Genomic DNA, 17,278 nt, shown 5'->3' on the forward strand with positions numbered 1-17,278 from the left:
GGACAACATAGCAGGAGGCCTGGTGAGCTTTACCACTGGGGGTCTCGGGCAGGCAGCATTGGGGAGGATGATCATCCAAATGGTGGTGACACCAAGTGTCTCATGCTGCAGGAGGAGGGAGGTTATGCTGCTGATGCAGAAACTGTAGTGGGGGAAGGTAATAGCCCACACTGTGGTTGTGGCTCAGGCAGCCCACACAGCTCATGCGGCAATGGCAGAGGGGTGGTTATTGGTGTGATGGTAGCGGCAGGGGGGGATTGTACAACAGGAGGGGCAGCTCATGCTTCTCACATGGCATTGCAGTGGAATACAGCCCCCCCTTGCCTTGGGCTGTATCCAGCCCACAGAAAGCCCCATGGTCTGGATTTAGCCTGGGGCACAAGGCAAATTTGACGCCCCTGCCCTAGGAGAACCAAAGAGGAGGTATCTCGAAGCACATTTTATAAAATAAGCTGATGGAGGTACCCTATTGACATGAGTTAATTTTTGTTGATTTCCGTGAGAGATTTGAATGAAGTGAAAATGGATGTCTGGTGCACTAGATTGAAAAGAAATAAGTTTTGAAGGCAAGGAATCTGAATTGTTTCAAGCTGGAGCTCAACAAGTTTATGAAGGGGATAGTACCTATTCTATGTAGATTCAAAATTGTATCCTGTTGTTAGGTTTGAAAGGTGACTGGATCTCCATGTGTTAGTCATATGTAGGAGCCAGGAAGTTTTGTTGTTGTTATTGTTATTATTTTTACAAATGATTATTTGGTCTTTTGTGGTTGTTTTTTTGGCCTTCCTGTGGAGATCTGAACATTGGTCATAGCTACAGGTGGGATTTTGTGCTCGTTCCTTTATCAGTACTTAGAAATTAAATCTCTTACTTATGTAGCTGAAGAAGCCTTATCATGGTCACACTGATTGCCAGATTTGGGATCAGGAAGGAACATTGGCAGAGTCAGATTGGCAAGGATCATAGGCACATTTTTTTTTGTTTTGTTTTGTTGGTTTTCTAGCATGGAATATGGTCCTCTGTCTTGAGTCACCTAGCCACGTGACCTAACCAATTCCCTACCATTGCATTGTCAGAGCATTTTTGGTGCCCTGGTCTCCCCTGCTCATTACCTATAGCATATTGTAGCATTTATCTTCATATTTCTTCATGGCTATGGTGTGTGAATGGTCCTGGTGGGTGATCTTGTGGACCTCTGGATAAATGTCTGTCTGCAAACATAGAAGATGATTCAATGACCTTAGAGTAGCAGTTGGCAACTTGGACTGTGGGCTGGGTCAGAGGTGGGCAAGTGTAAAACCCAGCCACTGCCACTTCTCCCTACTATGACAGGAGAGAAGCTCCCATTGCCAAATGCCACTGAAGCCACGTGTCTATAAGATGGATCCAATGGCTCTGTGGGTTGTCGGATCTTGCCCCTCCCTTAAAGAGCCCCTTCTAATCTAATGTTTTTAATCCAAACATAAGAAGTGGATTGAAAGAAGTCACATAGTCAAATGGAAGAAGAAACCATAGGTGAGTGTGGCTTTACTCATTGAGCAAAAGGTGTTCGGGAAAATCTAATAAACTAAAGCTCAGTCCCCTGAGTGACGTCTAATCTGAGCAGAGGCCTCATATGAACTTCAAGATTTCTATTGATAATTCTGAGCCATGCTTAACAGCAGGGATGCCAAAAAGCTGCCCTTAGAGTTCATGTCACAGGGTGAGTTGAACTCTACTAAGACTAGCAGCTAAAGCATACATTTACTGCAACCTCACATGCTTCAAACTTTTTTTATTTTCAAGTTAGGTGAAATTGGTATTACATCAGATGTCTGCAATTTTCCTTAATAAAACTTACGAATTCTATACAATCACCTACCTCATACTGGATTTTTGTGCCCATACATTTTTTTTCTCTTTGTCACTAATTCCTCTTGAGAACTTGTCCCATTGGAAAAATAAGTGATGCAAGGTCTGAGTAAATTCTTCGTTTAACTTGTTCTTGCACTGTGGCTTCTTGAAGAGAGATGGTTAGACATGGCACACAGGTAAACTCATTTTCTTCGTTCAGAAATCTCCACTCAATCACCAAAGCACAATTCATAAAGAAGTAACTTGTTGCGAAATGACTTTTACTGAAAAGACTAAGGCAGGAAGCAAAATGCTCTGACTGATTGCCACAGCTCTCCACCCCTTTATCAAACATGAAACTAGCAATTCAGCATTTTTCCAAAGGCTAGCTAGGCTGGTCTTGCATATTAAGAAAAATAACTTCAGTTCATGTAATAGTGCCATCTGGTGACTCCTGCCCTGACTATACTTTCCTATGGTAGGCATACCTGTCATTTTTAAGCATAATTTTAAGCAAAAATCCTCTTTGTTTTTTCAATAGTAAAGGTGTAGCAGTGTCTTAACGGGTAGAAGGCATCTCAAAGTTTAAAATAAAGATGAACTTTAAATGAGATTTTCTTGGGATTTCTGAAAATATGAAAGTATAGAGGGAAGGGGCACTGATTCTGCTTTGCACTCTGCAAAACAGCCCTTGTATTTGCATTGTCTGTGGCACTTCAATGTCTCTTTATGGACAATCTAGCCTGTAAATTGTAGTGGTCAATGCTTTGTAAACAGCCATTGCTGCTGCACTGTAGAGAGAGCTGTATATTGTGTCATAAATCCAAATGATTACTTACAGTTTGCTTTCTGGATTCACTTTCTATCTGACAAGTCTTTGCCAAGAAGCTTGGGCTAAAACCATCATTCCAGTTCACAGTACTGTTTCATTTGCATTTTTACAGAGGTGGTAGAAAATTTCAGCACTAGTCAGAAAGCAGTTTTTTTACATCATTTGTTTCCTTGTTCAGAACCATCTGTCAGGCTGATCTTGGGGACTGGTAGAAAACTCCCTCCTGCTCAAATTCTGAAGGTCTGGTTGGTGCAGAAGTGATACTAGCCTGATGCTTGAAGTCTGGATTACAGCAATGGTATAGCTACACCTGACTGAAGGTGCACTGACTAGTTCTGGGCACCACAGTTCAGGAAGGATAAGCTAGAAAGAGTACAGAGAAGGGCCACCCATATGATTAGAGTCCTGGAGGATGGGTTCTATGAGGAGAGACTCTGGGAACTGGGTTTGTTCAGTCTGAGTAAGAAAGCTGAGAGGTGACTTAATAGCTGCCTATGAGTATGTCAGGGGTAAACACCAAGATATAGAGGAGCATCTCTTCAGAAAGGCACCCCTTGGGAGGACGAGGACCAATGGGCACAAGCTAATTGAGGAAAAATTTAGGCTAGACATATGAAAAAACTTTTCTGCAAGGGTATCTGGAATCTGGAACACACTCCCAGCAGAGGTGGGACAGTCACCATCCCTGGAGGTGTTCAAAAGGAGGCTGGACAAGCACCTCATTGAGCTCATTTGGGCCCAGTTACCTCCTGCCCATGATAGGGGACTGGACTTGAAGATTTTACAGGTCCCTTTGGGTCCTCCTATGACTCAGCCAGATGTGGGAAACATGAGCAGAACTTACTTGAAACAAGCCTGGCTTGGATCTACTGCAAGCCACTAGTTTTCCAGCACAACAGTTATGCTCATACATTTGAACAAAAAAGTTGTGGGGTACAGGCATTGCTTGTTGGCATGTTCATTAAGTCAAAATCTTCTTTAAAAGCAATGCTATCTTTTTACAATAAAGCAGCTAGCCTCCAGGTAGCTGGTAATTCTCAATTTGCTACCCACATGTTGAACCTTTCTTCTGTGGCGCATGTGGTCTATCAACCCAAAACCCTATTAGCAAGAGAAAATTAAAAAATGTGGTTGCTACGGACATGGGAGTCTTAAATATAAACCAAGTAATCTTCCTGGTAGTTGTGTGCACATTTTCAGAACAGTTGCTGGAAAGGCTGTTACCTTAGAGTCATAGATGCTGACGCTAGATGAAACCATTAACTGAAATAGTTGGAATCTGAAGAGGACCTTCCACCCCCACACGTTACTCGGAGGTTATGAGAAGAGCTCTGAAGGCCAGGTGAAAAATGGAGAGAACTGTGCTTAGCAGCAGGAGACAAGCTCCACAACTGGCTTGGTTATGAAAGAAGATTAAAGGAGCTGCAATAAGTTTATTAAGTGGATAGCAGGATGGAAGAGGGCTCTGATTCTCCAATCCAGGCATGAGATGCACGGAGTTGTGTTTGTGGTCCCTAAATTACAGTGCAGGGTGTCAAGTGTCTGGCTTTTTACTAGGCTTCTGAGTATTGCAAGTTACCATGTGGGGCTGGGAAGAAAATATCTCCCATCTTGTTGCTATGGGTGTTGGGTTTTTTGGGTTTTTTTTTATTTTTTTGCCTTCATCAGAAGTACTGAGGGGTAGTTGAAGCTACAGCTGGGGATTTTGGCAAGATATGCCAATACTACTGTTGGGATGTAAAAAACCCCCCAAAGGTTCCTGATTAGAGTGCCTTGTTCCTCTACTAAGCATCAAACCAGTCACTATATTTGGGATCTGGAAGGAATTTTACCCCACGGTCATATTGGTATGGACTGTGGGAGGCTCTGCCTTCCTCTTAGTATAACTACCAGGCACAAAGCCTGAAACATCAAAACTACTCTCACTTGCCACAGTTAAGGCAGGGGGACAAAAGTACTGTCAATGTCCTGCCATTGCAAGGGCTAGGATTTTAGAGTCAAGAGATCCAAAGCAGAGGACCATGCACCCAGCTACAAAAGGCAGAAACTCCCACAGTCCATACTGATATCCCAAATGTGGTGACTGGGCTGATGGTGAGTAGAGGATCAGTCATTTGAGATTCTAAAATACCTCAACAAAAGCTCTTCTTTGACCCCCTCCCTTCTTCCCCCACCTTGATACAGCTTTACGTTGTTATGATTCCCATTTTACAAACAGATAAAATGAAAGCAGTCATCTTGCCCAAGGAATATAGCAAATTAGCAAAAAGAGCTGGGCTGTCTTGGTGTCTGCTGTAAGTACTCTGTCTCTGATTATTGTAGTATTTTAAGTGTCTCACAACCTTCAATCTATTCATGCTCCCATAGGAAAAAGCTCATATCTCTTATTTTCCAGTTGGGGAACTGAGGCATGGACCAGGATCCAGACTGGGATCCAGATTTACATAGGTACTTGGGCACCTGGTCTGCATTATGGAAGTCAGATCACTGAATTAGGTACCTGAGAAAGGGATGTTCAAACTAGCCCACAGATGATGCTAAAGACAGAGGTCTATTTTTAATCCTTCCTCTTTCTGGGACTTAGGTGCCCTACTTTGGTTCCAACCCAGCTTTTGCAAGCTGGAACCACTTCTGAAGGCAGGCACTTTATGGCCTTTCTGTCAAAAAGCACAAAAGGAGGGTCAATTCTTTCTTGTGGGACACTGCAAGGGATGCTGGTGGTGTTAGTCCTGCTTCCCTTTTTCCAGTAGTTCACTGTGAGTTGGGTTCAAGTCCATGCTTCTACTCAAGGGAGATCCTAGCCCCTGTCTCCTAGGAAAGGCTGTTAGCTTAGGGTATGGGCAGACAAGGTTCTTTGAGTGAATCTGATATCTTTTATTAGACCAACTTAAATAGTTGGAAAATAGTTATTAAGCAAGCTTTAAGTTGGTCTAATAAAAGATATCAGATTCACCCAAAGAACCTTGTCTGCCTGTGTCCTTAGACCAACATGGCTACAACCTACACCCCTGTAGCTTAGGGTATGAGCACACTCAGTTGCTGAAGTTGTGCCACTTTACATAATTAAAGATTAACTGGGGCAATGAAAGAGGGTGAGAATATCACCATAGTCTTGTGTTTAGGGGACCTCCCTGGGAACAGGCGCTCATCATTTCCAGTCCCTGTTTAAGGACTGCTAATGCATTTTAACTGATGATACTTTAATACAAACCATTCTTGCAGCAGAAAATTGCACCCAGATCTCGCTGGGGCACACCCTAACTGATAGACTAGAGTCATACTCCTGCTCTCTCTGACTTTCAGAGTCCCTTCCTGAGGCTAGATTCTACAAAGAAAGGGGTGTTGGTTTTTACATTGGTTGGCAAATTGCATAATCTGAGATTAATTTAGATTGTATTAATCAAATGGAAAGCCCAGGGAAAACTAGAAAATGTAGAAGTAGCCATTTAAATCAAAATGATAGGACACCTGCAACTTTACATACATATATTTGTGTGTGTGTGTGTGTGTACGTGTGAACATATATACACACATAACGTAATTAACATACCATAAAATATATATGTGTTGGATTTGAGCCTATTAATTTCAAAGTTGAGCAAAATAGCATATGATAGGTCAGGTAATTAGTTTCTGTATGTAGATATGCAGCATGGCTATCCATCACCATTTTAACTGGGACTTTGGTACCTTACTCTGTTCCTACAGGTGGCATCTCCTTCCACCCAGGTTTTGCAGGCTGGAACCACCTCTGCTGAAGGCAGGCATTTACCACCTTTCTTTCAAAAAGCACAACAGGGGTCAATCCTTTCTTGTAGGGCACTGCAAGGTGTGCTGGTGGTGCTGGTCCTGCTCCCCTTTTTGAGGAGGAAAGGGTTCACATTTGAATAGTAGCCTGAAGGTTAAGAGACAAACTCAGTATTGTTTAAACATTGCCGAGCTATAAATATTACTTCCGTGAGGGATGTGGAATAACTTGTTCTCAGTCTTTTAACTAAGTAGCTGCATTTTCAACCATCAGACTTGATTTGCCTCCAACTGCCAACTGTGCCAAGTGACACAGTGACTAGTTAACCACAGGGGGTCTCAAACTTGTTAGACTGGAGGCGGCCCTTAGAAAGTGCCAGCTCTGTTTTCAGTTGTTTATTTTTTGTGACTATAGAAAAATACTAGAGGAAGTCTGTTGCAAAGAAACCTGAAAGACTGGAGGCTGGGCACCAACTGGCTAAGCAGCAGCTCTACAGAAAAAGGGGCCTGGGGGTTACAGTAGACAATAAACTGACTGTAAGTCAACAGTGTGCCCTCATTGCCAAAAAGGCTAATGGCGTACTGGGCTGCATTGGTAGGTTTGTTGCCAGTAAATTGAGGGAAGCAATTATTCCCCCTTATTTGGCACCGGTAAGGCCACATCTGGAGTACTGTGTTCAGTTTTGGGCCCCCCACTACAGAAAGGATGTGGACAAATTGGAGAGAGTCCAGTGGAGGGCAATGAAAAGACTAGGGGGCTGGGGCACATGGGTTATGAGGAGAGGCTGAGGGAACTGGGCAAATTTAGTCTGGAGAAGAGAAGACTGGGAGGGGATACAGCAGCCTTCAACTACCTGAAGGGTGGCTCCAAAGAAGATGGAGATGGACTGTTCTTGATGGAGGCAGATGACAGAACAAGGAGCAATGGGCTCAAGCTGCACCAAAGGAAGTTTAAGCTAGATATTAGGAAAAACTTTCTCACTAGGAGGGTGGTGAAGCACTGGGCCAGGTGACCCAGAGAGGCAGTGGAATTGCCATCCTTGGAGATTTTTAAGTCCTGGCTAAACCTCCTATTCCCCTGGTGGTAATGATGTAGCCAGGGCTGATCCTGCTCTGAGCAGGGGGCTGGACTAGGTGTCCTCCCAGCCCTCATGTCCTAGGAGTCTGTGAAGGGTCCCAGCAGGGCTCAGTGCTTGAACTCTGCGGGCTCCTGTTGGAAATCTCTGGGTTTCTCTTCTCTTGTGAATCAGGCTTGCACAGAGCTCACCCGGTGGTGGGGCATCCTGCACCACAACACCCTCGAAAGGATCCCAGGGGCCCTTGCCAGGGTGCTGTGGGGCCCTTGTGGAGCACCCCAACTTCACGCCTCAAGAGGGCCTTTCAGACACAGGGCAGCGCCTCCTGCGGCACCACAGCTGCTGGAGGGGGGCCGGGCCGGCCGGGCCCTGCTCTGTCTGCTCGGACTGCCAAGAGGGAGCAGCAAGCCACGGCGGCTGCCCTGAGGTGCAGGGGCTGAAAGAAGCCCCCGGTGGGTGCTGACGGGAACCAGCCCCGCGTGGCGCTGCTGAGAGGAGCCGGGCGTGTGTGTGCACGTGCGTGTCGGGGGTGGGGGTTGTACGGTTGTTGAGGTGTGTGTGTCTCGGGGTGTCTGTGTGTGTGCAGTGCAAGGGGGGGGCGTCAGAGGGTGGGTGCGGTTCAAGGGGGTGTGCGTCAGGGGGCGTGTGTGTGTGCGGTGCGGGGGGGCAGTTGTAGCTGTGTGTGTGCACGTGGAGGGAGGGCTGTCGGGGTGTGTGGTGTTCATGTGTGTGCAGGGGGGGCCACGCGGCCACGTGACTTCCACGAAGGCGGCGTGGGGCAGGCGCCGGGGAAGCCCGGCAGTGCAGTGCAGTGCAGTGCCGTGCCGTGCCGTGCCGTGCCGGGCAGGGCCGGCCGGGCAGGAGCGGGCGCCAGGTGCAGGCGCTGCCGGGATGCCGCGGGGCGGAGCCTTCCCCTAGAGCCGGCCGGGGCGGTGCTGTGGGCTCCCGCCGGCGGCGGCGGCGGAGCAGCGGCCGGGATGTCGCACGGGCTCCCGGCCTCCGGCAGCGTCCTGCAGCCCAGCGCCTCGGCCGGCGGTAACCAGCCGCCCGCACAGGTAGCGCCCAGGGCGGAGCGGGGCGGGGCAGGGCATGGGCGGGGAGGAGGGGGTGCCCCTGCCCCTGCCCCTGCCCCTGGGGCCGGGCGGCAGCAGCAGGCAGCCCCCGTGAGGGCGAGGGCTGTAGCTGTAGCTGTGCTGGCAGGCGGCCTCCCTGCCCCCCGTCTTAGCCTCGGACCAAGCGAGGGTCGGGGTGCGGAGTCAGGGGCTCTGCTTTCCTGGCGCCCGGCTGTGCCTGTGGCTGTCTGTGCTGCTTTGAAAAAAAAAGTGGATGTGAAATCCTTCCTTGGGCGATCCCGGAGAGTTTTGCATCCACTTTTCAGACAGTTAAGGCTGTGAGAGGCAGGCGGCTCCTGCTTGGGCTGCGGCATTGCTGCCCAGCCTGGCTCAAGGAACTGCTCATCTCGACAGGAGCAGAAATGCTTGGGACCTGTGAAAGTGGGGCGCTGCGCCCTTGCGTGCCTCGGTTCCCCTCTCTGTACAAAGGGTGCGATGAGAGTTGTTGCCACTTGCAGAACGCTTTGAATGCCCGGTGTCAGAGTGAAGCACTGTCACCGTGACCCATGGATTTGCCTCCTTGTTCACACTAAAAATGATTTCCTTGCTTTAAAATCTCAATTCTGTTTTATTTTTTAAAGAAAGCTCAGAAAAGTGTGGGTTTGTTTTCCAGGGTCATGAAGAAGATGACAGGAAAGTAAGACGGAGAGAAAAAAACAGAGTGGCTGCCCAGAGAAGCCGCAAGAAACAGACGCAGAAAGCAGATAAACTGCATGAGGTGATGGACACCTTTATGTTCTCAATTTGTCTTTTTTCGGTGCTATGTCTGGGATTTAACAGTACCAGGAATTTCTTAAATACACGTGGGGGGTTTTTTCATACTAATTTAGTGAGAACAACTGTGGGTGTGGTGGAGAGATGCATGAGTTTCCCTGCCACATCATGCAGGTGGTCTCTGTAATGTAATACTTTGTTTCGGACACTGAATATCTGCTGTTGGCTGGAGGTGTAACAATCACGAGGTGGAACAATTAAGAGATGGTAGCTTACAGGCAAAGCTTCTTTTCCAGTTCCCAAAGGGAACTGAGGTATGAGGGTTCATACTCTTATGTAACTAGGTGTTTTCATTATCTATATAAACATTGATCTTTTTTAAAATTGTCTTGTGTTCTCTGCCTCAGTAATGCAGTGTGACAGAGCTTACTGGGTCTCCAGTTGGAAAGCTTATAGAATAGCTATTTTGTTTCTTTTCTGTAACTCTCAGTATCCAGTATAGCAGGACTGCTGATGACACTGTAATATAAACATTCAGGACTTCAGCTACTAATGCTTTTATGTAAGTGATATAGCGCTCAAGGTCCCATTCAGCCAAGCATTCTATCTGTCTTCTACACTGTGTAAATAAGAATTATCCACAGAAGATGTTTCTATTATTTCTTTGTCCTTGGGGCTGGTAGAAAAGAACAGGAAAAATTACAAGCATCACCACACCTGAATACAATTATACCTAGAGGGGAAGCACCACAGTTTTTTGAGTTTTTCCTCTCTTAACACGTACAAGAGCTTGCTTCAAAGCTCCTCTGCAATCAAACAATAAGCTTATTGCCATATGCAGTTTCTTTACAAGAGGGGCTCAGGATTGGAGTAATACACATTGGACAAGACTCGGATGCTGTAGCAAACTGTTTAGAAATCAGCATAGCAGCTGGCCCAGGTAGCATCTGATTCTTTCAAGTGTTCTTATGAGCTTCAAATTCCTTCAAATTTAAATGGATGAATAATAAAGACATCTCAAGTGGAAGAGAGTGTATTACTTTTGTTAAGTTGCGTGATACTTTCATTTTTTCAGACGGGAACACATAGTGACTCATGATTTTCTAGCATACTTGCTTGCTGGTCATTGTGGCTGGAAAGCTAAGAATTATCAAGAAAGTGCTGTTAGACCATGTTCAGTTGAAACTAAAGACCCGAAATAAAATTATTTTTGTTTTTTACTGAAACCAATACTGTCGGCAAGATGGCATTGTCCAGCATTGGACAATATGCCAGTTCACTTTATGTGGAAAGAACTTCAGCAGACTGTCCAAGTCCCACATGCACAATGTATGATAGCTGTGAACAAGGGGTTCACAGAAACTTTTAGGTCTTTTTCAATCATCAGTTTATACAATAGGTACTGTAAGAGGAAATGTAATTCCTCTCAACAGCTGCTTTTGGCTGCTACCAAAACCAGAGATTGGGCCCAGTAGACCCCAAGGTCCTACGTGGCTGATTACAGCTGATTACAGCTACGCAGAATGGTATATATTCAAGTAGGGAATATTTGCTCAATTTCCCAAACCAGACCATCACTCTGTCCTGCCTGACTTAGGTATTTTGGTTTTTCTCAGCTCAGTCAACACAAAGCTGCCCTGCTGCGCCCCCTGCAAGAGAGAATCATTGTCCCATTGAACTCTGACACCACCTTTAAGTTGGAAGTAGAGGGCAGGGATAGGAAAACATCCTTCACTTCCATTTTCTGGCTTCAGGAATGGCCCATTTGGAGTACTTTGAGCCTAAACATCCTAAAGCACCCATGAATTGCAATTAATTGCACAACATAGATCAGCCCAGGGTCAAAGTATGCAAAAGTGGCTACATGTTGTTTTTCAAAATTTCTCTTGAGTGGCACTACGTGGTCCTTGCCACAATTCATGGCCTGGACTCTGGACTGTGGCTCAGTCAGAACAAAGACACTGGGGCAGTTATCTTGTTACAAGCACATGTATTTATAAAGCTAGTTCAGTCTTTTGTCTGATGTTAATTTTTAAGACTACATTATAAACAAGAGTGATCTTTTTTTTCCCTCCCATCATTTGATAAAATAATGATAGGAGGCCCCAAGAGGAACATTTTGGACTGAGTAGGCTTCCTTTCTTTATTTCAGGAATATGAGTGCCTTGAACAAGAAAATACCTCCCTGAAAAGAGAAATTGGGAAGCTAACAGATGAGATGAAACATTTGAGTGAAGTGTTGAAGGACCATGAAAAGATCTGCCCTTTATTGCACTGTTCCGTGAACTTTGTGACCATACCTAGGTCTGATGCCCTCACCAGCTGCCTGCCAAGATGACAGCTGCTCTTTTAAGTGCTGATTATTGTTGTACAGGGACAGGAGAGATTTAAAGATCCAGCTGCTTCTCCTTACAACAATACAGGTATATCCTGCCCTTGCAGAGGGATGTTCTGACTTAATAAGTCTTTTTCACACACGTGTCTTGATCTGCTGAATCTCAGGAAAACACCAATGTGGGAAAAACAAAATTAAGTTACATTTTCTGCTTGGTAGAATCTGGATCATGGTTAATGAGATCTGCTTTTGCTGGATGGACACTCAGTGACAAAAAAGACTAGAGGTCATGAGCTGGGATGTCCTTCCCTACATTTGCTCCCCTCCCATGCACTATATTGGAATTATTCTTCATGTCATCTCTACCTTTTATTTTATACATATCTTGGTGATTCATTTTTTGTTTACACTAAGATTTGGCTAATAAAAGTAATTTTCTTTCTGTATCTTTATGGTGCTCTCCACCTTCTTCAATATCCCATGCCTTTTGGACACCTTTACTTTTGCTTACTGGACAAATCTGAAGTCTAATGCTAATCTCTGTGCCTTCAACATATGTTTTATTGCCTTATCACCAGCTTCAGGTTGTTACTGAAAAGCCTTATTGGTTTCCCTTACAAAGTATGTGCAGCAGTTGAAGCGCGGTTCATTTTCACTTCCCTAATCCTTGGCCCTTGACCTGTCAATCTTCAAAGTGTTTTATTCCCTAGAATAGGGAGAGTCCTCTTTCTTCATGAAGACTTCATTAGACTTCAGGAAGGCCTTCGATACTGTATCCCACCCCATACTGGTGAACAAGTTAAGAGGCTGTGACTTGGATGACTACATGGTCCGGTGGGTGGCAAATTGGCTAGAAGGTTGTACCCGGAGAGTTGTAGTGGATGGGTCGGTATCAACCTGGAAGGGTGTGGGCAGTGAGGTCCCGCAGGGCTCAGTCCTTGGACCGATACTCTTCAATATCTTCATCAGCGACTTGGACGAGGGAGTGAAGTGTACTCTGTCCAAGTTTGCGGATGACACAAAACTGCGGGGAGAAGTGGACACACCGGAGGGCAGGGAACAACTACAAGCAGACCTGGACAGGTTGGACATACGGGTGGAAAACAACAGAATGCAATTCAACAAGGAGAAATGCAAAGTGCTGCACCTAGGGAGGAAAAATGTCCAGCATACCTACTGCCTAGGAAATGACCTGCTTGGAGGCACGGAAGTGGAAAGGGATCTTGGAGTCCTAGTGGACTCCAAGATGAACATGAGTTGTCAGTGTGACAAAGTCATCAGGAAAGCTAATGGCACTTTATCGTGCATCAGCAGATGCATGACGAACAGATCCAAGGAGGTGATACTTCCCCTCTATCGGGCGCTGGTCAGACTGCAGCTGGAATACTGTGTGCAATTTTGGGCACTGCACTTCAAGAGAGATGTGGATAACCTGGAGAGGGTCCAGAGAAGGGCCACACTTATGGTTAAGGGCTTGCAGGCCAAGCCCTATGAGGAGAGACTAGGGCACCTGGACCTCTTCAGCCTCCGCAAGAGAAGGTTGAGAGGTGACCTTGTGGCTGCCTATAAGTTCATCATGGGGGCACAGAAGGGAATTGGTGAGGCTTTACTCACCAAGGCGCCCCTGGGGGTTACAAGAAATAATGGCCATAAGCTAGCAGAGAGCAGATTTAGACTGGACATTAGGAAGAACTTCACAGTTAGAGTGGCCAAGGTCTGGAATGGGCTCCCAAGGGAGGTGGTGCTCTCCCCTACCCTAGGGGTCTTCAAGAGGAGGTTAGATAGGCATCTAGCTGGGGTCATCTAAACCCAGCACTCTTTCCTGCCTATGCAGGGGGTCGGACTCGATGATCTATTGAGATCCCTTCCAACCCTAACATCTATGAATCTATGAAGCTTGCCCACTTTGCACAGAGTAAGTGCAAAATCATTTTTCGCTCTAAGTTTTGGGTCTAAGTCTTTGTAGCTAGTGAAAATAGGTACGGTTGAATTGGGCCTTTTATATGTGTTGTAATTCACTAGTAGTTCTTTTTTCCCCCATGTCCCAGTTACATGCCTAAGGCAATTGCTCTGAAAAGAAAGGATAATGTAAACCTAGCTGAGCATTCTGTTCATCCAATTTTCTAAATAACAGAAGTATTTTTTTTAATGGTTTTAACAGATAAACTTCACATACATTTTCCTTTCATAATGGAAGAATTGTTACAAAATCCAAGAGAAAAGGATTGAAAAACTGTTTATTTTTCCATAACTTCTAAGCAATCCTGTAGTTTGAAGAGTTTGTGTGCTATGGTGTGGAGTCAGACAAAGAGGTATCCTCCTCATATTTCATAGATTCATAGATGTAGGGTCGGAAGGGACCTTGTAGTCCAACCCCTGCCATGGGCAGGAGAGAAAACTGGGCTCAAATGACCCCAGCCAGGTAAACATCAAGCCTCCTCTTAAAGACCCCCAGGGTAGGAGCCATCACCACTTCCCTTGGAAGTTGGTTCCAGATCCTAGCCACCCTGACTCTGAAGTAGTGCCTTCAGATGTCTAGTCTAAACCTACTCTCTAGCAACTTAAGGCTGTTATTCCTTGTTAATCTGGGAGGCACTCTTTATAGATGGCCACCAGGTCCCCCTTCAGCCTTCTCTTGTGAAGGCTGAACAGGTTAAGGTCCCGTAGCCTCTCCTCATAGGGTCTGCCCTGCTGTCCCCAGATCATGCGAGTGGCCCTCCTTTGAACCCTCTCAATGCAGTTCACATCCTTCCTAAAGTGCGGCGCCCAGAACTGGATGCAGTACTCCTGCTGCAGCCTGATCAGTGTCGCATAGAGGGGGAGGATCACCTCCTTGGCCCTGCTTGTGATGCATCTGTGGATGCAGGACAAGGTACGGCTAGCCCTACTGACCGTGTTCTTGCATTGTTGGCCCATGTTCATCTTGGAGTCAGTAATGACTCCAAGATCTCTTTCTGCCACCGTGCTTTCGAGACGGGAGTTCCCCAGCCTATATGTATGCTGCTGGTTCCTACTGCCCAAGTGCAGCGCCCTGCACTTGTTAGAATTGACTCCCATCCTATTTTCATTTGCCCAACCCTGTAACCTGTCCAGGTCCTGCTGTAATCTGTCCTTCCCTTCTAGCATGCCCACCTCACCCTAAATCTTGGTGTCGTCTGCAAATTTAAACAGGCTGCTCTTCATCCCATCTTCCAAGTCACTAATAAAGAAATTGAACAGTGCAGGCCCAAGGACCGAACCCTGGGGGACCCCACTGCCCACTTCCCTCCAAGTCAAAAATGACCCGTCCACCACTACTCTCTGAGTACGACCCCTCAGCCAATTTCCCTATTGAACTTTGAATCATGCTGGTCTCTAGCACTCCACCATGCCTGTCACTTCACCATCTGGCTTTTTTCCTGAGATAGGCTTAAAGGAATAGGTTTTGCCCTTAGATGGGAGTTACGCATATGTGTATATCTAAGGGCAAATTTTGATTCTAAATATTTAAAAGCAATGTCCTTTATGTTTCTGAGCTCTAATAGCTTTTGAAACATCAGCCACTGAAAAAATAAGTATATAGTGAGGGTTGGGGAGGAACTACTGTCAACTTTGTGTCCCCTGAGGATACCCTGCACCTCCTTGTAGCTTTGATCTCAAATTTCTGTTTTAAGAGAAGGAAGTCCCTATCCTTTAAAAGCTTTTTTCAGGTTCTAAGATGTTGCTGGGTGCATTGTCAACATCCACAGAAGTAGTTTTCAGCTCACTTTACAGAGTCTGTATTTCCCTCATTTTTTTAGGGAAGAGGACCCAAAACATCCCCATGATAACATTCTTCATCCCTTCCTACAGAGCACTGGGTGCTTGGGAATCCACACAGGAAGCAGAGGAGACTGGGTATAGGAAGGACCTGGGAGTAGAGTCAGGACATACATCTTTCACTCTATCCTCTGGAGCTACTCCAAGAAAGATAATGCAACCTGGTGCAGTAGTATTTATTATGGTGCTATCAGCTTGAGTATCAGAGGGAAGTGCCTAGGTAGGAGAAGATGCAGGTAGGGCAGCAGAGGTGTGGGAGAGTCAGAGCCAGCATAAAAACACAAGGTCATACAAATCAGTTTCGATTCCCATGGATCTCTGTGGATCTACAAGGTTTGAGGATATTCCAAGAGCCATCAGGGATAATCTTTTCTCCATGTACACCTCAACAGAATGATGTGCAGGGATCTCTACAAAGGGATCCTCTCAGAGATTAACTTTTCCAAAGTGCCTTTCCCTGAGTGTGGTTGTGTGTGTATGTAGAAACACTTTGAAACACATTTCTTTTATTGGTAACTTTACAAAGCTGTGTTCAGTCTTATGACAGTATCAGTATAGAAAATGTCATACTCCCCAGTCAATGAGCAGGCATCATGGCTCTTTTGATTCATAAAGCTAAGTCTAATAGTTTAGCACACCTAGGAATTTAGCTTTTGGCTGATGAGCATGTACACTCTAGCAGGTTAATTCTGAATCTGATAAAGGAAAACAACTGAGTGAATTGCAGAAGACTTTCCTATGGCAGCTGGATAAAGCACAGGAATTAGATACTACTCCTTTAATTAGTTGTTAGTCCTCTAAGCTGTCCTCACTGTGCTGCTGCAGCAGGATTCCAGTGGCTTCTGAAATATAAAAGGCAATGAAAATTATTAAAGAGCTCACAACTTTGAAAGGGATAATAGAAGCCTAAAGCACCTTGAAAGAAGCAAAAATGAGCAACTTGTCTTAAATAAATTTGGTGTTACTGTGCACTTATACAGTGACTAGTGTGAGATGAATCACATAGTCAGAAAGGAACTGAACTATTAAATCATGAACTTACATGGAGTAAATAAAAAGGGGCTACTCTGAATAAAGTAACTACGCACAAGAGTGCAGCTTTGCAATGTAGTTCAAAACTGAAAGTGTGTTTGGGAGGCTGGGATAATTGTATCATCAAATAGGGAACCAGAAAGAAGAACAGAAAGGAAAAGGTTTCTTTGTAAAGGAAACAACAGATCTTTTTTCAACTCCAGATCTCTCCTTTTGGAACAGGCTAATTCACCATCAAAACATATATTCTAAACCTGGTTTAAATAGGATTAGCCATCACCTAACTTTTGAAAAAGTCCAAAAGGTTTGACTTGTTTTCCAAGAATTTGATCTCTCTCTCTTTTCAGAGTATAGTATATATGAAGGATGCACTGTAGGCTGGATCTGAACTGTTTTCAGATGTGTATATGTGAGAGTTACCACGTGAATTGTATCCTTGTTGTATGTACATAAATGAAGGTTGGATTTGGTTTTCAAATGCACAATTAAAATTGTTCTTTGTCTACTTTTGGTTGTTTATGGCCTTCATTTAACACAATTAAGAAACAAAATGCATGGTGCTCAAGTTTACCAAAATGAAAAACACTTAGTTGACCAACAGATTGAGCTCAGGCCAACCTTTTGTATTTCCATTATCTTCAGTTGGGGTTGGAACTAGTCCAGACTGGCTAACATGATTTCTAGAAGCTAATTTTAGCCTTCAAAGGCAAAACAAATCAATGAAAAGTGTCATTTTAAAAAAACCTTTAGTGTGAGTATAATAGACACTGAGTACTGTATCCTAAAATGATTTAATAGA

The 17,278-nt window shown here is 45.1% G+C and overlaps 1 protein-coding gene across 1 annotated transcript; it reads left to right on the plus strand.

The window, feature by feature from the left end:
• Window positions 1-8,279: 8,279 nt before the first annotated feature.
• On the plus strand, window positions 8,280-16,984 carry BATF3 (basic leucine zipper ATF-like transcription factor 3). The gene is made up of 3 exons (XM_006268126.3): window positions 8,280-8,543; window positions 9,214-9,318; window positions 11,467-16,984. Exons 1-3 carry the CDS (start codon window positions 8,466-8,468, stop codon window positions 11,650-11,652), a joined length of 369 nt encoding a protein of 122 aa, XP_006268188.1. The 5' UTR covers window positions 8,280-8,465; the 3' UTR covers window positions 11,653-16,984.
• Window positions 16,985-17,278: the final 294 nt, after the last annotated feature.

This window comes from Alligator mississippiensis, chromosome 1 (assembly GCF_030867095.1).
Source record: "Alligator mississippiensis isolate rAllMis1 chromosome 1, rAllMis1, whole genome shotgun sequence".
Classification (NCBI taxonomy): domain Eukaryota; kingdom Metazoa; phylum Chordata; order Crocodylia; family Alligatoridae; genus Alligator; species Alligator mississippiensis.

Coding starts and splice junctions, on each gene's coding strand:
- BATF3 (XM_006268126.3), top strand. CDS start 8,466: ATGTCGCACGGGCTCCCGGCCTCCGGCAGCGTCCTGCAGCCCAGCGCC. Junction 8,544..9,213: donor GTAACCAGCCGCCCGCACAG/GTAGCGCCCAGG, acceptor TTTGTTTTCCAG/GGTCATGAAGAAGATGACAG. Junction 9,319..11,466: donor AAGCAGATAAACTGCATGAG/GTGATGGACACC, acceptor TCTTTATTTCAG/GAATATGAGTGCCTTGAACA.